At 38.7% G+C, this 22412-nt stretch overlaps 1 protein-coding gene across 2 annotated transcripts in view; it reads left to right on the top strand.

The window, feature by feature from the left end:
• LOC136834871 (fibrillin-2-like) overlaps nucleotides 1-22412 on the top strand; it is a 121187-nt gene that overhangs the window by 93429 nt on the left and 5346 nt on the right. For both annotated transcript variants that reach the window (XM_067097675.1, XM_067097674.1), the window contains exons 10-44: nucleotides 671-790; nucleotides 1092-1214; nucleotides 1381-1629; nucleotides 2004-2123; nucleotides 2690-2905; nucleotides 3026-3198; nucleotides 3919-4126; nucleotides 4365-4534; nucleotides 4731-4943; nucleotides 5306-5567; nucleotides 5721-5846; nucleotides 7628-7700; nucleotides 7868-8046; nucleotides 8788-8928; nucleotides 9198-9305; nucleotides 9491-9721; nucleotides 9937-10461; nucleotides 10590-10807; nucleotides 11695-11833; nucleotides 12164-12433; nucleotides 13114-13905; nucleotides 14137-14262; nucleotides 14400-14645; nucleotides 15132-15277; nucleotides 15481-15589; nucleotides 15946-16110; nucleotides 16878-16985; nucleotides 17525-17704; nucleotides 18361-18470; nucleotides 18659-18889; nucleotides 19873-20097; nucleotides 20256-20751; nucleotides 20918-21093; nucleotides 21229-21426; nucleotides 21909-22013. In XM_067097675.1, the coding sequence (XP_066953776.1) occupies nucleotides 671-790; nucleotides 1092-1214; nucleotides 1381-1629; nucleotides 2004-2123; nucleotides 2690-2905; nucleotides 3026-3198; nucleotides 3919-4126; nucleotides 4365-4534; nucleotides 4731-4943; nucleotides 5306-5567; nucleotides 5721-5846; nucleotides 7628-7700; nucleotides 7868-8046; nucleotides 8788-8928; nucleotides 9198-9305; nucleotides 9491-9721; nucleotides 9937-10461; nucleotides 10590-10807; nucleotides 11695-11833; nucleotides 12164-12433; nucleotides 13114-13905; nucleotides 14137-14262; nucleotides 14400-14645; nucleotides 15132-15277; nucleotides 15481-15589; nucleotides 15946-16110; nucleotides 16878-16985; nucleotides 17525-17704; nucleotides 18361-18470; nucleotides 18659-18889; nucleotides 19873-20097; nucleotides 20256-20751; nucleotides 20918-21093; nucleotides 21229-21426; nucleotides 21909-22013 (7277 nt within the window). The remainder of the gene's footprint in view (nucleotides 1-670; nucleotides 791-1091; nucleotides 1215-1380; nucleotides 1630-2003; nucleotides 2124-2689; nucleotides 2906-3025; nucleotides 3199-3918; nucleotides 4127-4364; nucleotides 4535-4730; nucleotides 4944-5305; nucleotides 5568-5720; nucleotides 5847-7627; nucleotides 7701-7867; nucleotides 8047-8787; nucleotides 8929-9197; nucleotides 9306-9490; nucleotides 9722-9936; nucleotides 10462-10589; nucleotides 10808-11694; nucleotides 11834-12163; nucleotides 12434-13113; nucleotides 13906-14136; nucleotides 14263-14399; nucleotides 14646-15131; nucleotides 15278-15480; nucleotides 15590-15945; nucleotides 16111-16877; nucleotides 16986-17524; nucleotides 17705-18360; nucleotides 18471-18658; nucleotides 18890-19872; nucleotides 20098-20255; nucleotides 20752-20917; nucleotides 21094-21228; nucleotides 21427-21908; nucleotides 22014-22412) is intronic.

Below are 22412 nucleotides of genomic sequence, written 5' to 3'. Positions count from 1 at the left end.
AGGATAGGCATGCAAAACATAACTTTCAGCCCCTAGGATGCACAGTAAATTTCCAGAACTGGCTTCAGAAAGAAAAATAGTGTATTTGATGATGGGAAATACAGTAGATTTTGTCTGTGCAGAGGGGAAAGTACATGAGCAATTGTATCCACTCTATGAAGAATTTGCGCGTACCTGTAATTCTGAAAAATTGTTTCCTAGAGACTGGACATGGTGCCAATAATTTCTCCTCGAGTGTATTGTACCAACCTCCCAATACTGTCTCGATATTTTTTGTGTTTCTTTGATTTATGTTAACTGTATTTGACATCAGACATACCTGTCATATGGTTGTTTCATTTCATGTTCATCAGAACTTGTGAGAGAACTTTTTGAGAAGTGATTGCCATTACTCAGGCCTACGAAGTAGGAGGGAGTTAATATCTGGATGTCTGCACATAGTAAATTTATGTCTGTCTGTTAACAATATGTCTGTGTATCAGATGGACAGTTTTTTTTTTTCCACTAACCTTTGTGAAATATTCACCCCTTCCAATGGATGTTAATTGAGATTTGGGTTGTTGCTATGAAACCTTCTCCATCATTATTGTGGTATGTATTGTATAGACTGGCAGAGGTTTGCTGTTCACCGAGCAATTGTGATCTGATATCTTTCTTCTACATTTTACAGATGTGGATGAATGTCGACAGGGAGCGTGTAGAGGTGGGCAGTGTTTCAACACCCAGGGAAGTTTTACTTGTCGCTGTCCTCCTGGATTTGATTTGTCTTCGGATGGAAAGAATTGCATAGGTATGTTTCCTGCCAGGTACTACCATGATGCAGATAACATGTTAGGCCTCATCATTATTGTAATGCAGTAGTTTATTGAACTCCATTTTCTTTACAAATGAATCATTTTCATTTGCTAACAAAATTAGTACCCTTCTGCAGTCTTTATCAGTTAGATGACCTTATTTGGGAATAGAAATTCTGTATACTCTATTGGCTGAGAAAGAAAGGGAAATCAGTAGAATTTCACTGTAAAGTGGTATTAAAAATATTATGCTTCATTGGTTCTCCATGCATTGATTGGTCATCTTTTGTTTTTCAGATCACGATGAGTGCAGTGAAACAGGAATGTGTGCCAATGGGGTTTGCACCAACATGGATGGGTCTTTCAAATGTGCTTGCAACTCTGGCTTTGTCCTTTCTCCATCTGGCTTTGCATGCATTGGTGAGAGTTTCAGAAAGCAGTGTTTTGTAATTCACACCTGAAGTCATTTGTGACATATGCATGCAGTATATACGTAGGGAGAAGCGTTATTGTGCTTACAGTGCATCAGCTCTACATCTTAATGCATGAGGACTGTCTGCATTATACTATTATCTTTTACTTTCAGACATTGACGAATGTGCAGAAAACCCCAGGATCTGTTTGTCTGGTCGATGTGAGAACTTAGATGGCAGCTACCGATGCGTTTGTGATGATGGTTACACCCATGCTACTGACGGCAGCTTCTGCACTGATGTAGATGAATGCGCAGAAACCGGCATGTGCGACCACGGTAAATGTGTCAACATGGATGGCTCTTTCAAGTGCGTTTGCCAGCCCGGTTACACACTCTCTCCAAGTGGTAAAACATGTGTCGGTAAGTGTATAGTCGGTCAGAGGAAATTTTTGTCTATTACCTTGTATTTTAATAGTTTATTTTTATTTTTATCTAGTTATCTGTAAATTTATTACTTTATCTCTTGTTTTCTCTCCCAACAACATGAACGCTAATATTCTTTGGAAGCTTGAATTTCAAGTCATTGGCCCCTGTTGGCTTGTTCCATATGAATAGGCTTCATTTTCTGAATAATTTTATATAATGATAATAATAATAATAATAATAATAATATAATTATGATGATGAGTGTCTTAAAATTTATTCAGTTTACACTCATAATGAGAGGCTCTCTAATGTCATAAGCTGGATTATATATTTACATGTTGAGAGACCGTATTTTCATTTCCTTTTAGATCTCAACGAATGTCTGTCAAATCCTTGCAAGAATGGGCGTTGCATCAACAGCGATGGCAGTTTTCGATGCGAGTGCCCACCAGGATTTACTCTAGGTGCAAACGGCCTTACCTGCCTTGGTAAGTTAAAGGATACTTGTTGTTGGTTGTAGTTTAGGCAGGCCTTATGCTATCAGTACATCTTCTACTGACCAGCCCATGATGGTATAAGTATGTGGTGGATGGGGTGGTTTGTACGCCTCAAAAATTGCCTAGCTGTATACTGTACATTGATTTAAAGTGTGACGTTAAGCATACTTTTTCTAGAAATGAAAAGAAAAAAGCAGTTCCACTTCACTAGGTGGTGGGAAATCTCCCTCTCTGTCAATGGGTAACTGCTTGGCAAAGCATAAGGCTGTGGAAGGCAGTGGTTTGTACTTTTGTACAATTAGATAGATGTATGTACTGTATATACGTATAATATTCAGTTTGTAGGATGTGCAAAGGCCTGTCCCTTGTTGATCATGAGCAACCTGTAAATGAAAATCTGTACATATTGTCACAATACTGTTTAGTAAATATTAAAACATCATCAACACTTCATGTGGCAGATTGATGGAAGTAGGATAATATAAGTTTCATTGTATTGACATGTTTATATGTGCGCTATAGTGTGTACTGTAACCACAGTGTGTTGTTTCTTCCAGATACTAAACTGGACTTCTGTTATGCTGTCTATCGAGACGGACAGTGCTCGAATCCGTCTACAATGCCCACAACGAAATCTGCTTGCTGTTGCTGCACAGTTGTCTTAGGACAACCCATGGGTTGGGGAACACCTTGTCAAGCGTGTCCACAACCAGGGACACAGGAATTCCTCTCTCTCTGTCCACATGGATATGGTATCACCTATGAAGGAGATGGTAAGGGGATATCCATTGAATTTTTTTAAGGTTTAAATGAAATTTGGAGCTCGGCAAATATTTTCGGTACAGAGTACCGTTAGTATGTGCCCCGAGTTTAAAATTTGTTCATTTTTACAGATATAAACGAATGTGCGATGAATCCAACCATATGTCGCAACGGAGCTTGTGAAAACCTTGAAGGTGGCTACCGGTGTATTTGCAACCCAGGCTATATGGTTGACGACAGTGGTCGACAGTGTAATGACATTAACGAATGTGCTATCGATAATCTTTTGTGTGATGGTGGACAAGTAAGTTTGAAATTCTCTGCTTTGTTGAACTGCCTTTGTAAATTAGTGTCACTTACGGCGTAGAGGCTGCATCTAATCTGTAATTGTGCCTTGAAAGAAGATACTACATTCGGTTAGTGCAATGGAAATTATTATTCAAGAGTGATTCTGCAGAATATAAAGGACCATTTTTGATATACCGTTTATCCAAATTTGTTTTCAAGCATTTATAAAGTAAGAAAGGACGTAGGTCTTGTAATGAGAAAATCCTGAGTTTTGACTGCATGCAAATAAAACTCATTGCAGAACTCTGGAATGTGTTTCTGTATTGATTACATTGAAGTGCCACTCATTCGTCTTGTTCTGGTGGGTCAACTCTCATCAGAGGGTTAATACATCTGTCCTTGTGCATGGGTCTTGTGATTTTGTCCAGTGTTGTGAAGTTACTGAGAGGGGGCCTCCTGTTGAAAATGATGTTTGTAGGTCAGACTTTCTCTTTCCTAAGTTAGGTGTGTGATGAGATTTCCTTCTCTCTTTTCTGACTTGAGTTCTTTCAGCCAGAATGCCCAGTTTGGCGAGCGACGTCATTTGTGCACTTTATCCTGGATGTCTCCACCTTCCTACTAGCCTTTCTCAAGCTGTTCCCATACCTACCACTTTTCTGACATGACAGTCATCAAGAGTTAATAGGATTACGATGGAAGTATGATCATGAAAATAACCCAAATGCTTTCTTTTCAGTGCCGCAATACACCAGGGAGCTATCAGTGCATATGTCCTGCAGGCACACAGTTGAACACAAACACTCACGTGTGTGAGGATGTGGATGAGTGTACAGAGCTTGGGGAGGATGCATGTGTTGGAGGCACATGCATCAATGTCATCGGCTCCTACAGGTGCGAGTGTGACGAAGGGACCATCCTCGACTCAACCGGCAGGTACTGCATTGGTAAGATGCATTTATGCTTGCAAAATGAGATACGTCATCAGTAAAGCATGCGTGGTTTTAACAGATGATTTGAGTGTGCATGAACTGGCAAAGCTGTGTTTTACTGTTTTGTTTTGGTTGTTATCTACATGACTGTGCATTGATCATTTATTGTGCATCTTTAAATTTACACTGTCCGGTCATTTGTACATGAATAAAACGTTATGTATACGTACTGTATTTCGCGTGTAATTCCCAGACAATCGCCGAGGGTCGTGCTGGACAAAAGTTAAGGACGGCCGCTGCGAAAATAACCTCCCGAAACTTACCCTGAAATCTGAGTGCTGTTGCACCATCGGAAAAGCCTGGGGTTCTCCCTGCGAGATCTGTAATCCCGCAGATTGTGATTGCCCCATTGGGTTTGCTAAGGTTTGTGCTGGTGTGTACTGATTTACCTGTTCGTGAAAGCTATTTTTACTCGTGTCCATGTGCCGCACAGATTTCTGTCTTTTCAGAGTAGTGGAAGAGATGCCCTACCTGTGAAGTTGACATGTAATAGTGCTTGGAGTTGAAAATAGTTTCTTCTTATTCCATTGGTTATATATCTCTATATTTGGTCTTGCAGGTTGATGGAAAGAAATGCTTAGATATTGATGAATGTCAGTTGAATCCTACTATATGCCAAGGAGGAGGTGAGTGTGTCAACACAGAGGGCTCCTTCACATGCAACTGTCCACCTGGCTTGACGTTAGATGAGACAAAGACCAAGTGCTTGGACCTTCGAAAAGAAACTTGCTTCCTAGGCTACAGAAATGGAATTTGCACGAAGGAGCTTGAGGTATTGTAAATTACAGAATTTCATTGTAGTACAACGGAGAATTTGTCCTATAGAAAACTTTGCTTGTGCAAAGTACATGAAAGATTTTTTGCATGTGGTCTTTATGCTACAGCATTATTGTATGTATGCTTTTAAAAGGAAAAAATCTGATTTTTTTCTAGTCCTATAACAATGTTTCATGGGGAAGTGAAGGGCAGTATGGCAAGAACAAATGGGTAGATCTCTGTAGAACTGATATGTTTGAACATGCTTATAAGAACTTTGGTTGCCATAATGTGTATAGTAAAGCTCTCCTGTTATTCAAAGGGAAAGAACTGTTGTCTTGGTCATCTTGAACTTAGCTTATTATGTCCAACTTCCAGGGCCTGTTTAGAAAGTCAACTTGCTGCTGCACTGTAGGAAAAGCTTGGGGGGACGCATGTGAACCATGTCCACGGCCAGGCACAGAGATATTTGATGAGCTGTGCCCAAAGAGTTATGGCTATGATGGAAGAAAGGACGTCAATGAGTGCACCATGTACCCCGACATGTGCGACAACGGTCGGTGTCGAAATTCAATCGGGTCGTTCTCTTGCCGTTGCAACCAGGGATATGCTCTAGATGAAGACGGGATCAAGTGCACAGGTCTGTTTTGAAGATTATGTTTTTGAAATAATTATCTTGTGACAGCATTAACACCCTTGTCAAACTTGATTTGTTGTCGATGCTGTAATGAACCACGTTGAATTTGAAGGATTGATTATTTATAATTATGTTTTTTGCTCTCTTCATCGACAGATATTGACGAGTGCAGCATCATGCGGGGAGTTTGTGGCAATGGAACTTGTCAGAACACTGCTGGAAATTTCATCTGCGATTGTGACGAGGGCTTTGAATCTACCATGATGATGCAAGTTTGCATGGGTGAGCTACGGTATAGAACACTATTTTCAACTTGGTTGATTTTTATTTTAATCTTGACGATTATTTGATAATAGTGATACTGCAATAGTTGGATATTTATGAGGGTTTGCAATAGTAGGAAGTTATTACTCTACTGTACTGAGGTTCATATAATTTGGAAAGCTATGATATATAAGAGACTTTTAGAGTGATATTGATAGGTCATGAGACAAATATAAAAAGGACTGGTGGTATTTTATTAATAGGTTTTCCATTTCTTGCTGAGTGTATTGTATATTTAGGTGGGCTGTGGGAACACTGTTTCAGTAGACGTTAATTTTCATGCAGTCTTTAGTGTTGAATTAGAGGTACTGTAACAAGAAAGTCAAGTCTAAGGTGGTACTCGAAATATTTTAATTGATGTCTCATAAAGAATTAGATTATTAGGTCTTGTAACAAGTACTATATAGTCCCAAATGAATTCCTGCCTAGATTCAGACCTGTATTTTTTATAATCTGTGTACGATATTGCAGGGGTACATTTCCACTCTTCCCTGTGCTAGAATGTTGGAAAAAGAATGCAAAGTACATATACCTGTGTGAAGAATTTCTCTGTTACACATTGCAGTACTTCCCTCAATGTTAATGTATACCTTTCTGAGGTGAACTTGTGACAAAAAGGCCCTCACTCTTCCTTCAGTATTTTCCTTTGCCTCCTCTTACTTCTTCCTAATGAATACTATGTTCCTTGGAAGCTTGAGTTTCAAGTCAGTGGCCTCTGTGGGCTTGTTCCATATGAATAGGTTTCATGTTCTGAATAATAATATTAATAATAATAATTATAATTTGAATATTACCTGTGAGTTGCCAATCTCCTATTCATAACTTGATGTAATATGGGAGGAGATGATTACCCACCTGCGAATAAGACTTCGGGCCACTTGTGAACAGTGTCACAGAATAGTCCTATGGTGCAACTTTGTCTGACTCACATCCAAGGAAACATTTCAGTTGTGATTTTCTCTTGCATATCGCATGCATTGATTTCATGCTTAGGCCCTCAAGCAAAGAGCCGGTGGTAGGAAAAGTGCCACGAAATATGAGAAGTTTGCTGTATGCATGAGTTGGAAGATAAAGTGGAATTCTGGGTGGGATTTTTGGCAATAAATACGATGTAATAATTCCAACTGAAGATGAAATATAGAAGGGGGAAGTACGATTACATCTTCTAACTGTCTCTTACACCTTCACCTCATTGATGCACTTCATCTCACCTTATGGGGAGGATTCATGTTTATTTTATTGTATAGCTCTAACCGTTCCTCATATAAGCTGTGTTGTATAAGTTCATTTTAATATTGTTCAAGCTTCTCTGTTTCTCAGTTTTGAAAATAAGACTTTGAGGATTCATTGTAACTTAAACTTAGTTAATGCACTGTTGAATTATTTCTTAACTATTGTCTTCATTGTTCCGTAAAGTAAAACTGTAGATTGAGGGACCTGAAATGTATGATAATTAGGTTGATCAAAGACTAAACATGACTCAGATAAAATTTTGTTAGTGTAGAGATGGCGTAAAAGAAGAATTTTACCATAATGTGAACTGTTTCCAATATGGATGTTGCGTGGCCTTCTTATACACTCACACCGTAGTTTATGCAAGTTGATTTTTCATCCAAAAATGCAACACATATTTTGCATAATCATACTTTTTCGATATTTGGATGGCAGTCTGGTAATTCGTGCCAGAGTTCAAATGCCTTGTAACAGAGTATGCTACCACATCAATATATTTCTTGCAGATATTAATGAATGCGAGAGAATCCCTGGTTTGTGCCGAGGAGGACGCTGTATCAATACCCCTGGAAGTTTCAGGTGAGATATTTTGTTGTGGAAAGTGCATCTAGCATTGAAGATTGTGGTATTTTGCCAGCAAGTGGGATGTCTTTTTTCCAGACTTCAGAATGTATCTTAAAGGGGCATCGTCCCCCATTTTTTTTTTTTTTTGTACAAAGCTAAGACCGCCATCTTTTGCTCTGCAGATGCGAGTGTCCACCTGGCCATGAGCTTGCGCCCGATCAGCGTTATTGCAAAGACATAGACGAGTGCTCTAGAACTTCTGGGATTTGTTCGAATGGCGTCTGTGAAAATATGATGGGAACTTATCAGTGCATGTGTAATGATGGCTACCAACAGACAGGCCAGAAATCCCACTGTGAAGGTAAATATAGAAGCTTAATTCTAACATTATACATGGGACACTTTTTTTTTTTTTCTTAAATGTTTGGATTTACATGTGTGTACAGGGAGGCAAAGTGGTGTAACCCCCCACATGTAAGTGTGTGTGTATGTGTGTATGTATGTATGTATGTATACATACATATAGTGGTAGGTGAGAGAATGTCTGATGGGTATAGCCATGATTTATTTAAACACGACACTTACAAGACTGAGTCCGCTTTGGTCACATACAAGCAATATAAAAAATGTCCTTAAATAATGTGAAGGCTAATACATGGTAAAGAATAACTTATATAAAAATGTTACTTATAAATTATTTTGTCAACAGTAATAGCGAAGTATATGCAAAAAGTATAGGTATGTAAACTCAAAATAGGTTGTTCATATGTCGTGCTTTATTAAAAAGATGCCAAATGATATTTTAACATTAGAAGTCTGTAAACTGTTCATCTTAATGGCATAAATAAGGCATAACTATTGGTCAAAATAGTTTTCAATTACACTGCATAATCCCATAATTTTTGTTAGTCCACTGAAATAGTGCATTCTGATAAAAAGAAGTTTTTGCAATATGAAGTATGTGTAAGAAAAAAACAATTTGTATGGAAAAACCCAAGACTATAATGTACTCCCCTGAAAAAAATTCAGAACTGTTCACATTAACATGCAGTTAATACTACTATATTATAATAATTTTGGTAGCATTTTCGTTGATTCGCAGACATAGACGAGTGCGGTGTGAACAACGGCGGCTGCGACGACATTTGCATCAATACCCCGGGAGCTTTCTCGTGCTCATGCTCGACTGGATACATGCTCCTGTTGGACGGACGCTCCTGCGCTGACGTTGACGAATGCAAAGGTTGGCCCTCTTCCATGTCATATCATCATCATTGTTGTAAGCTAGTGTTGCTAGATTGACCTGCGCACTCTTCGCCAAATTTAAAGGTTTGCCAATTTCCGGATACATCTGAATCATCATTCATATTAGAATTTTAATGTCCAAGGTTTCATTATGCATCAAGTTGCTATTTTGATAGAATTTATCGTACTGTTTTAAGCATTTAATTTTCCTGGATGTTTGGCTTTGCTTGCACATTTAATAGAAATGTTCTTTTGGTATTTTCATAGAGAAATCAGCAATCTGCTCTGGAGGTGTATGCAATAATGCACCTGGCACTTACATGTGCTCCTGTGATGGAGGACTTATTCCCGATACAGAAGGCCCAGGATGTTTGGGTGAGACTTTGTGTTCTTCAGGATTCATGCAGGATTTGTTTACGTCTTATATAAATCATTCTGTTATTAATTCGTAGGTACACATTTTCAATAAAGAGTAATTTGGTCTTTGAATAAAGTAGCTGGTGAATGATTTTCCCCATGCGGCGTAAAAGGTTATCGTTTCAAGGTTATGATTATTGCAGATGTGGATGAGTGTGAGATGAATCCAAACCTCTGCCAGAATGGAAAGTGCGACAATGTGGTAGGATCCTTCGCCTGCAGGTGTGAAGATGGCTATAGTGTCAAAACACAACTTGGCCCAGGCTGCACTGATGACGATGAGTGTTCAATGGGTACTTTCCAGTGCGATCCCAATGCTGAATGCATTAATATTGATGGTACTTATGACTGCCGTTGTAAGGATGGTTTTACAGGTAAGATATCTGTGCTCCTGATGAATTCAGTATGGAGTTTTCCTGTATAAGGAAAATTAGTACTGTACTAAAGCCCTATTGTGTTTGTATGTATGATTATTTTCAGATCAGATTACTAAAGTCTTTGTATTCATTCCATATTCTGTGATTCTGAGCTCTTTTCTATGATTTATTTTATGCGTTGCATTATTGTTTGTGCTTTTTCTTTATCATAGGCAATGGCAAGACGTGCCGTGATGTCAATGAATGTCTCACAAATAATGGAGGTTGTGATCGTGATGCACAGTGCATCAATACTGATGGTTCCTTCAAGTGCATGTGTGATTCTGGTTTCCGAGGAGATGGGTTTTTCTGCGAGGACATTGATGAGTGTACCCACGACCCAACACTGTGCGAAAATGGCCAGTGTCTCAACTACCCTGGATCGTTCCAGTGTGATTGTGAAATGGGCTTCATGCATCCTGACCCACACAACGAACAGGCTTGTGTGGATATCGATGAATGCGACATGTTCAGCAACTTGTGTGTCTTCGGCCAGTGTGAAAATATCTTCGGAATGTTCCGATGCATCTGTGACGAAGGTTACCATCTGGATGAAACGGGAGGAAACTGCACTGACATTGATGAGTGTGAGAACCCTGATATATGTCAGTATGGCACATGTCTCAACCAGCAAGGAACGCACGTATGTGAATGCCCACCCCATTTCGAGCTTATCAGTACTGGTGATGGCTGTGTGGGTAAGTGGCTTATAAAGTGTTCTGTAGTTTGTGATCTACAAGTAATACTTGGGTATTTTGAGATATACCTTTATAGGACAAAAGAAATCTAGATATGAGAGTCATTCTTTTCTTTCCTTTTTGCTCAGACCGTAGAGAAGGAGAATGCTACCTAGACGTTGTTAATGTAAGAGGTGGCCGTGGTCTTTGTCGAGATCCTTTAGGAGACCCAGTAACTAGGGCTACGTGCTGCTGTTCAGTTGGTAAAGCCTGGGGACCTCTTTGTGAAGTTTGCCCACGAGAGGATACAGAGGAATACAAAAAACTGTGCCCTAATGGAAAAGGTTTCAGGCCAAATAGTATCACAGTAAGTTTAATAGAATGGCATTCAGTATCTATCAAGAACAAAGAGAAGTTTTGTGAATTTATTTTCTTTATTCATCACAGATATAATTATGAAAATATGAAGCATAATAGAGGTACATACCACCTGTATTAGAGATGAGAAAGTTGAAGCACAGAGACACATCTTGTTCTGTAACCCAGCTCTGGTGTTCAGTAGCTCAGATACTGAAGGCCTAATTCAGGCATCCATAATGTATTGCAGACTGTGGATTTTGCCTTAAAATTATTGTTAATTTGAATCAATTGTGCATCAAAGTTCTGTCTAGAGCAGTAGGATATACAGTTAGGCAAGAGTGCTTTATGGTTCAAATAGATTAGAAAGGTAGCTTGAAGGGGGGAAGTGCAGATAAGGGCGATGTCTCACCTTTTGCTTATACTTAGCCTAATCTTGCAGATTCTGTAAATAAATAAAACCCATAGAATCCACAGAATCATCGAGAAAAATATAGGGCTAGAGCAAGAAAATAATGTCCTATGAACACGTATTTTATTTGAATCACGCCTTAAGTGCTGCATTTTAACTAACAAAATGTTTTACTTGAGGTCCAAATTATTTATTGTTCCATTATAATCAAGTTCTGTTTCTTTCCATTATAATCAAGTTCTGTTTCACCACACACAAGAAACTCATCAATTATGCACATAGCAATGTAGAGTAAACTATGCATTTGTAAATAGTACTTAGTGTTGCATGTGTAGCACATGTAATCATGGTCATGATGAGCAAAAGAGTATTTCCTTTATGGTTGCTTATTATTAGTGGTTGTACAAGAAACTTTAGATTTAATACTCCTTTAAAGTTATATATAATTTTGGATAGTACTCTATATATGAATTTTTCGTTAAAAGGTTATCTTGGAAGACATTGATGAGTGTGCAGAGATGGAGAATTTGTGTGGCAATGGCCGTTGTTCCAACACTTTCGGCTCCTTCATGTGTTCATGTTACAGAGGGTATACACTCAACAGTGAAGGCTCCCTGTGTGTAGGTTAGTTCATTACTCTCATCAACTATATCAGAGTAGAAGTTTCGTTTTAATGAAGTCGCTTTTTTCATCACTGATCTGAAGTATAATTTTTTTTATAATATTGATAATTGTCACTTGAAATTAAGATTAAATTTTGATTGCTTCTAATCTTCAAACACCTAATCAGAATTGTTTGTTGAGCTTTTACTCCCGAGCCAGAAAATGAGATGATTAATCTTTCCAATTCTCATTTTTATAGGGTTTTTAACAAATGGCCATTAAGATCAAATTAAACCTGTAGAGGAGCGAACAAAATAGAACAAAGCTACATTCTTTTGCTATGTTTTTCAGACATTGACGAGTGTGCTGACCAAACCAAATGTAAGAATGGCAGATGTATCAACACGATTGGTGGATTTGAATGCCAGTGTCCAGAAGGGTACATGCTGCTGCCCAACAGAGCAGAATGCATTGACATGAGGCAGGAAACGTGCTACATGGAATACGATGATGGAAACTGCACATTCCCCATGAGGTCAGACATTACTCGAATGAAGTGTTGCTGCTCGATGGGCAAAGCTTGGGGTTTCACTTGCGAGCCCTGCCCTGCTAAGGGTTCATGTAAGTACTTGATCATTTTTGTTTAGAAATCATAAGAAATTATTTGCTCTGGAGTGACCTCCCTTCGGCGAATGTTTTGACCAAGATCAAAATACAGCTGCATTTTTATGATTCATTTGATTTACATGCAGGTTTTTATGAATTACTCAGGTCTACTTATGTCGTTTTCCCTGTTTTGAATTTGTTTTTAACAATTTGGTTAACTGAGTTTATGTTAAAAATACTGGAAAAGTTCCTAATTGTGTATACTGTATGAGGTTTTGTAAGTTTGATATACAGGCAACCCCCAGTTTATGATGGGAGTTCTGTTCCTCTGTCGTGTCGTAAGCCAAAAATAGTCGAAAATCGTCAAAAATCCTAAGAAAACCTTACTTTTAATGCTCTGGGTGTATTGAAAACGATGTAAACTGCATTTTTATTGAGTTTTTCATAAAAAAACCCTCCAAAATTTGTTTATTCTGCTGTTTTGGAGCCATATTTCTTTTGTCAGATCGGCGTACTATGCGTCGTAACCCTGGAACATGCGTCATAAACCAAGAAATAATTTCTGATGAATATATTTGAAAAGCGTCGTAAGCTTGGAATGTCGTAAGCCGGACCCATCGTAACCTGGGGACTGCCTGTAGTTTACAATTGCTCTTCCAGAATTGTGATACTATAATAATTTCACCTTATTGCAGATGAGTATAACTTGCTGTGTTACTCTGGCACCACCACACGATTCCCAGCTGGGCCCATTGATTCTGATGTCAGGTTTCCCATTGGCCCAGATGGCCGACCTATTGGTCCAGACGGGAGACCCCTTCCTACCGGACCTGATGGAAGACCAATTGCTCCTGATGGAAGACCAGTTGGACCTGATGGAAGGCCAATTGGCCCTCCAGATGGTGCTGGGGAAAGACCTTATCCTATAGATCCTGATGGAAGACCTATTGGCCCTGATGGAAAACCTTTGCCCATTGGACCAGATGGCAGACCAATTGGACCTGATGGCAGACCAATTGGACCTGATGGCAGACCAATTGGACCTGATGGCAGACCAATTGGGCCTGAGGTTAGGTATCCCATTGGCCCAGATGGAAGACCAATTGGCCCTGACGGTAGACCTCTTCCTATTGGACCTGATGGAAGGCCCATTGGACCTGATGGAAGGCCGATCGGACCTGATGGAAGGCCTATTGGCCCACCTATTGGTCCTGATGGCAGACCTCTCCCTGTTGGGCCAGATGGAAGACCAATAGGACCAGATGGAAGACCGATAGGGCCCGATGGAGTGCCGTTTGGTCCAGGGCAACCTGTTGATCCTGGTCAAGTCTACAATCCTATTACTGGCAGAGCAGAGGACTTTGATGAATGCGAGCTGATGGGACACATGATGTGTAAAAACGGACGTTGCATCAACACGCTAGGGTCTTTCCGTTGTGAGTGCAACCTAGGTTTTCGGTATGATGACCCAAGCCATATGTGCGTAGGTAAGTGACGTGACAGCTAGTGTTACATTTTCAGTTAGGCTACATCTCTTAAAACTATTGTGAAACAGATTGCCGTATAGTTGTGTGTATGTCTTACATATTTCTTTCTTGCAGATAAGACTATCATCATACTTTTTTTCACTTTGAACTGTACCGTAATATGTGCTAACGGGGATATACTGTTTGTACAAAAATCAGAAAATATAGTAAATGTAATCAATACTTTTACAGATATTGACGAATGTACTGAACAGGCTCCATGCCATGGCCTGGCGAAGTGTGAGAATACAGTTGGAAGTTATCGATGCTCCTGTCCCACAGGGTACAGAATTAACAAACTTACAAATGACTGTATTGGTATGTACTTTACTTAGTAGTAATATTCTGTCATGCATAAGTGTACAGCATACGTACTTGGTGCCAAAACAAATAGAGTATACATTTAATCTTTCATGATAGAAATCTGACCTAGCCTAATCTACTTTACTTCACAGATATCAACGAATGTGAACAGCAAGGTGTATGTCAACATGGCGTCTGCAACAATTTCCAAGGAAGTTTCCAATGTATCTGTGACCCTGGTTATGTTCTCACAGCAGACCGTTCTTCCTGTATTGACCTTGATGAATGTGTCCGCTCTCCAGACATTTGTAATAATGGCACATGCATCAACTCGATGGGATCCTTCAGGTGCCAGTGTTTCAGGGGTTTCAAGATTGGACCAAATCGAGATTGCATCGGTAAGAATGTGAGGGATAATTGTACAGTTGTAGTGGTTCCCAAAACTGGCTAAGCAGACATAGATTTTGTTCAGTGTAGTGAAATGCCCAGGGATTTCCTCCATTATGCAAAGCTTCAGTATGCTTCAGAACATTTTGTGAGGTGAAACTGGTTAAGGGAAAATCAAATATAAACCTGTTACAAATGAGAGACTAGAGTTTTGCTTATTTTTGTGTTGAAACTTTTGCCTGTTGTCATATCAGTATTTTTGTGTAATGTAAAACTGTCATTTTTAATGACAGTTCAGTGTTTAGTTATTTGGATGTTAAGTGTCTTCTTCCTTTCCTTGTTAATTTTACCATTTTCAATTCTTAATTTTTTTTCTTTATTGTAATTATTGGTAAAAAAAAACAGTAAGATAGCAACAAATGATCATAATTTTCAAGTATAGCTGTGAAATTACATCTTGAAAGCAATGACGTTTCACAGTGTGCATTTTATTACAGACATCAATGAATGCCTGATAACCGTTGGTCTCTGCCGCAATGGAAGATGCCGTAATACTGAGGGTTCCTTCACCTGCGAGTGCGCGGATGGTTATACCCTTACGGCAGACGGGGAGCAGTGTCGAGATATAAACGAATGTTCGGAGGTACTACATTCATCAACATTTTCATAGATGATTATAGAATTACCATTTTTTTTCTCTTGTTTCTTTTAACTTCAAAATTTTGCTCATAGTAATGGGATCACTTGGTTATGTGCATGAATGAATGATTGTACTGTACTTAATTTAGTTGATTCTTTTTAATCTCCTTCGTTGTTTTTTATTTTCTTTTTTTTTCATCTTTGCAGCGGGAAGATGTTTGTCCAGCACCTGGACGTTGCCAGAATTTGATGGGTTCATTCGTATGTGACTGCCCCGAAGGTTTCACACTATCCCCAGATGGCATGAGTTGCGTTGGTATGTGTCGTTTCTTTTTGGTCAATGTGCGTATGTTTGTGCTGTATTTTATGGTCTCTTCTCTGAAGAGAATGAATGACAGAACATTCTGATCTACTATGTGATGCACAAAAACATAACTGATTTGTACATTTGCGTAATCACTTGCCAAAGAAGGAGTGAAATTTATGTGATATATTGTAATGAACAACACTACAATATACTTTTTCAAAGCTGTCCCAAATGTTTCAGCTTACATACCTTGTAAAATTCACGATGAGAAGGCCTTTCTTCAGAAGTATACAATGTACAGTACTGTAGTTATTTTATGTGAATAGTATTTATGGATACCAGGGTGAACTTTTTTCTTATTGCAGATATCAATGAGTGTTACACCATCGAAGACATTTGCGAAAATGGTGAATGTATCAACGGCAGAGGAACTTTCGAGTGCGTCTGCCCGCCAGGTTTCGAACTTAGTCCAGATGGAAAGAAATGTATAGATCAGCGACGCGATGAGTGCTACGAAAAATTCAGAAGAGGTGAGTTCCATTCCTATTGGTGTATGGGTTATGTGGTATGCTTTAACATCATTTTTGCAGCATTGTTTCTGTCTCGTGTCACTGCGTACATGAGTAGTTTTAATAAGTTTTTTGCACGTTTACATTGCTTTACTTCCTCTTGCTATGCTGTTTTTCTTCTGTCCTTATAATTTTGTTTAATAATTTTACTTTTCTTTTCTATGCCATACATATTTACTTTATACTTTACATACATTCACACAAACATATATGTAAGATATTAGTCATCTGCTTTTAGCAACCGGGTTTACTGTACTCGAAATCACTCAGATCATATGCTGAACAACAAACTAAATTTTATCCTAAGTGATAGTAATTTTTATCCTAAGTGACAGTACAGTATCATTGAATTTAAATCCCACCCCTAGAGTCCTGTAAGGCTTGCATTACAATTTGACACACGAGATGATGGATGTTAGTCTCTCATTATAAAACTGTTTGGCTGAAGGCAAGAATGTAGTGTAATAAATTTTAAGTGCTTTTTGTTAATGAGTCCTCTGTGTCGTCATAGTATATTATTGTTTAATTCTGTTGATTATAGATAACAGATATTATTCATTATAATAGTAAGAGAAGTGGGAGATTCTTTGTATATACGTAAATGTTCTCAGAATAGTTATGGAAGTTTGTTGTGTACTTGATATCATTTTTATTTTATTACCGAGGATGATGTCTCCCAAGTCTTTTCAGTTACAGCTGCAACTAATCACGATTATTTCTATTTCAAGGTATTTGCTCAGACCCGCGGCCTGTTCGAATACTGAAGAAGGAGTGCTGCTGCTCCTCGGGTGCTGCCTGGGGGATTTCGTGTGAACGTTGCCCTCCCAGAAGTTCACGTGAGTAAATTGCACTCGGAAGGGTTTGGAGAGTGCGCACTGTACTTCAGTATATCTTAGATATAATTACAGTCTCCCTGAGGATGTTGTGTAATTGGAACCTCAGAAATTCAAGCGAAGATGCAATGCGTTGCTACAGTAAAGTAATTCTCTTTTTGTTTTATAATTTACTTACACTTTATTTATTTATTCATTTGTTAATTTACTTTTTCTTTGCTAATAAGTAATCTCTTCTTTCTGTATTTCCTATTACCTTCTTGTACTTCTTTCAAATGAACACCATTCTTTGGAGGCTTGAATTTCAAGTCAATGGCCCCTGTTTGCTTACTCCATATGAATAGGGTTTATCTTCTGAATAATAACAATAATAAGAGAGGCACAATAAAATTTGAACTTATGGGTAGCAAAGGGGAGCTGTCTGAACACAATTTTAATTTGTGATCCCGTTTGTTTGTATCTCTGAATGTTTGTAAGTTGAATCTTCGTAAGTAGGGCGGTGCCTGTATAAGTAATTTTTGTAACTTTTCTTTCCCTTTCAGCCGAGTTTGAGAAACTCTGTCCTTCTGGGCCAGGCCGCTCAGAGTCTGGAGCAGATCTCAACGAGTGTGAAATCATGCCTGGGTCGTGTGAAGGAGGCGACTGTGTCAATACGGATGGCTCCTTCCGTTGCGAGTGCCCCATGGGATATGTTTTGGATAGCACTGGTCGCCGCTGTATTGGTAAGTAGACTGTAGCAAAAACCTAGAAAATATTTATTGATAGAATTTTAATTTGAATGAGTTTTTTGATTAATTATGTTGAATAACCTTGAAAGGGGCACAGTAAAAATGGATTATATATACAGGCAGTCCCCGATTATCGGCTGTCCTGGTTATCGGTGATCCAGTTTTATGGCGCTTGTCTAGCGACGGTAATAACTGGATTTTCGCCGACGATAACTGGATTTTCGGCACCGATAACGGGGGACTGCTTGTATATAAGTAAATTTTGAGCCACTTTTTGGGGAAAAAAATTGGGTGTGCCACCTTGTCAGATGCGGTACATATTAAACTGTTGAATGGCTAAATTTTATAGTATCGTCAGTTTTTAAATTTGAAAGTCACTTGTATTTAGAATAATAAATAATGCATATTACTGTATAATGATTTGCACAGAGCTCATTTTGTATTCAAACCGGTCAAAATGTGATACATGATAATTGTTACGTATGTAATCCTAGTAAGCTGACAAAGAACTTGAAATACACAACTCTACTCACTTGATCTGTAATATTTTTTAAAATCACATGTAAGTACCTATAAATTTTGTTTACTGCAGTAATAATTTCTTTTATTTAGAAACCAGTTTGAATCATCAACTTCGTTTTTGTTTTCAGATGATAATGAATGTGCTGTTGCTAATATCTGTGGAAATGGCACATGCAGTAATGTTGAAGGAGGATTTGAATGTTCCTGTCAAAATGGATTTGCTCCAGGCCCTATGCAGGTGAATTGGCATATTTCTTTTAATGTTCCTTTTCTAGTGATCTTGATAGTCTTGAATTCCATATTGCCCCCTTCTCCTTTCTGCTTGCAAGTGCTTTACATGCCTTATAACAGATCGGAGATATTATTTTATAAGCGCACCATTTTACTCTTCACCGGAACGGCTATTTTAGTTCAGCCTGCTTTCAGACGTGCGAGGACGTTGATGAGTGTGAAGAACTTGGTCATCAGTGTGCGTTCCGGTGTCACAATATGGCCGGAGCGTTTAGGTGCATTTGCCCCTACGGGTACACACTAGCACCAGATGGCCGTCATTGCCAAGATGTTGATGAATGCTCCACTCCGGCGAATAACTGTAGATTCTTATGCAAAAATCTCATTGGAACATTCATGTGCATATGTCCTGAAGGGTACCAGCAGGTATGGTCTTGTGCTTATTTTCTTACAGGCTCCCAAAATATTCTGAAGGATATACTTCATTCGCTTATTCTACTGTGCTGATAAAGCTAATTGTCATTAATTTTGCTGTGTGATTGTTCTAGAAATTTTGAGTAGTGACATCCTTTAAAATATATATACGAAAATTAGTCGCTTTCTGAACACGCACTTTATGCTTCACAAAACTAAGTCATTGATATACAGTTACGAGCCATTTACTTTGGTATGTGAAATGATGACTGCCAGTGTTATCCCATCATGTACCAAAGTAATTGGCTCAAGTAAGGCAAAAATGTGTACGTCTTATGAACACAGATTGCCACTTAATTTTCAATATATTATTCTTGTATAATTAGGATCAGCCATGGTTTTTTTTATTTTTTTTAAGTATTTGAAGATCTAGGGATTGCTAGAGGCATGCATGATCAATTTAGGTAGGGAGACTTGTGTTCCACATTGTTATACATAGAGACAACTCCTAAAGCTTTAAGAAATTGTTTTCTAAGCTGGGGCTGATTTAGCGGCAAGCAGTTGCCACTAATTGGGCCCAGGTTAATATGAATATGCAAAGATGACTGACACTTTTTCCAAGGATTTTGGTTGCAGAGTGAAAGTTTAAGTGATAAATATGGAATACAAAATAGCGTAGCCTTGTCTCATTTAAGTAAAAGGGGATACAATAAACCAGCAATTTCAGTTTCTGAAGTATATCCGTGAACAATCAAACCACTGACCTTAGAATACCAAAAGAAGTAAGGTAGAGCATTTGTGCTGAAGCAGTATTGTGGCTAAAATACTGTACTGCTTAATCAGTATTGCATGTGAAGCTCACTTTTACTTTGGCGATAATTTGGTCTGGTAGAACTTGGTTATGACTGCTATAATGCAGCAAAAATCATGAAAATATCTTCTTCAGATTAATGAGGAGGATCCATGACTTACAGTAAGATACATCACATAAACAGGTTGGCATGACAGATGACTGCAAAGATGTCAATGAGTGTGCCCTCAACCCGAATATTTGCGAGAGTGGACGCTGCATCAATACCAAGGGCTCGTACAGGTGCGAGTGTTACGAAGGATTTGAACCAAGCAGAGATGGCAAGGAATGTCTTGATCGACGAGAGGGTTACTGTTTCAGACAACTTGTTGGTGGTATGTGCTCAACTACAAGCAATGACCTAGCAGAGGTAGGAATCTCTCCTATGGGCAGGGGTTTGGAGAGTGATTATTGCTGTAAAATGTTGTTGTTTCAATCTGCTTGACTCTTGTTACCGTGACTAGATTGTGAAATGAAGTAAAATATTATCCCAAGATAAATAGCAGTTCTTAATCTCTCTTTATTCAGGTTACAAAAGCAGACTGTTGTTGTACCATGGGTCTTGCTTGGGGCCCAATGTGTGAACACTGCCCACGTCGAGGATCTCCAGAGTACAGTGCCATATGTATGGAAACTGGATTCTCCATTGATGGCCTTGACATCGATGAATGTCAGACAATACCTAATTTGTGCAGAAATGGAAAGTGCATCAATACTATGGGATCTTATCGCTGTATCTGTGATAAAGGCTACAAACCTGATCACTCGGGAACACGCTGCATAGATGTGAACGAATGCGAGCGTACTCCACCTCCTTGCAAATTCACTTGCCAAAACACAGAGGGATCGTACCGATGTTCGTGCCCGCTCGGGTACACGCTCAATCCCGATGGAATCACTTGCCGAGACTTGGACGAGTGTGCCACTGGCCAACATACTTGTCAGCATGAGTGTGTTAATACACAAGGGTCGTATAAGTGCACGTGTGCTCAAGGGTATAATGAAGTTGGAGAACAGTGTCTAGGTAAGGCCCCCGTACAGTATTGGTTTGTTATGTTTGGCTGCAAAGCAGTTTCCACTCTTCAATTAAGTTGTTAAATGTGACTTTTTGTTAGTGGTCTGTTGATATATTCGTTTAACCTTTTGTTTTATCATAATTATGCTGTTAATTGTTCCTTCTCTCTTTCCAGATATTAATGAATGTCTGGAACAGACTGGGCTTTGTGGTCCTCTTGGTACTTGCATCAATACTATGGGAAGCTTCAAATGCATGTGTCCTAGAGGATACAAAGTAGATCCTTCAGGAACAATGTGCATTGACTCAGACGAATGTACTGTAGATGGTTCCTGTGAGACTGGCTGCGAGGTAGAGTATATAAAAATGTGGGTTTGTTTAATATACGCCTCAGTAACATAGGTAAAGGATGGCAATGAGGTACCGTGCTTGTATTACCAGTTAATTAATGTTATCCTGATAGCTGTAATTTTATGTTCATCACAGAATGTGCAGGGAGGATTTTTGTGCGGTTGTCCAGATGGATATCGCCAGCACTTCTACTACAATCAGTGCGTGGATGATGACGAGTGCTCGCAGGGAAGCATATGTGGAACGGCTGATTGTCAAAACACACTTGGGTCATACAAATGCCTGTGCCCAAGCGGATATTCATTCAATTTTGCCCTGTTCCTCTGTATACAGGTGAGTTTCTAAAATGAGTTACTGTACTGGAGATGTGCTGGGTGGTTAACATAATACATAAGATTGTGAAAAGGGTCAGTTGTTTAGCCTCTTTATGTTTACCAAGTCATGTCTGAGACTGAATTGACATTTGGTTTAGTTAAAGAGAGAAATTACCCATATTATGGCGAACAGAAAATTTGTAGAGTGCAAACTTGAGGGCGGTTTACATTTACTCTAATTCTTCTGTCCTTATATTGCAGATTTTTTTACTGTTGGAAATTTATAACCATTAGAGGCAAAGCTTAAATTTTGTGCACTCTCTGACAGCTGGTAATTATTATACAAAATATTAGAAAACACTCCTACTTCTTTACATACAAAGATTTACCTGTGTATAATGAGAAGTTGGGGTGTTAACTCCTCAGATGATACTCAAGAATGAAAAGGATTTTACACGGTGTTGCAGCAGAATCGTAATGATTCTTGTAATTGTTTTGCAGGTGGACGATAGCTGTATAGACAGTCCGTGTGCTTATGGTTGCAATGCCCTTGGAGATGATGCTGTTGCATGTGGGTGTCCATCAGGATTCTCAAGGATAGGATCGGTAAGTTTAAATGGTAATTGCATGACTGGACCCAATATGTGATCCATCAGATACTCCGTTTTGGAAGTTATTTGTTACAGACATTGTAAATCGTCAATAGACTTCAGTTTTTATATTTGTCAATACCAAACTCTTTCCCAGTTGAATGTTGGACTTATTGAAATTCACACCTTTGTTTTCATGTGCAATTGTATTTGAACAGTATGCCAAAATAAGTTTAGATCAATTGATAAATATAAAAATTAGGTACTCAGATTGATATTTCCTTAAAATTAATCGTTAGGTATAAAAGATTAATTGTGGTTATTCCTGGGCCTAGGATAGTCAGTATTTTATATTTAGTGAACCGTCAGATAGCATTAATAATGAGTGCGGTAATTGGTTTGACAATTCAAGTGG

Source organism: Macrobrachium rosenbergii, chromosome 54, assembly GCF_040412425.1.
Source record: "Macrobrachium rosenbergii isolate ZJJX-2024 chromosome 54, ASM4041242v1, whole genome shotgun sequence".
Taxonomy (NCBI): domain Eukaryota; kingdom Metazoa; phylum Arthropoda; class Malacostraca; order Decapoda; family Palaemonidae; genus Macrobrachium; species Macrobrachium rosenbergii.
Note: the sequence above shows the minus strand (reverse complement) of the source record. Positions and strands in the feature narration are given on the sequence as shown.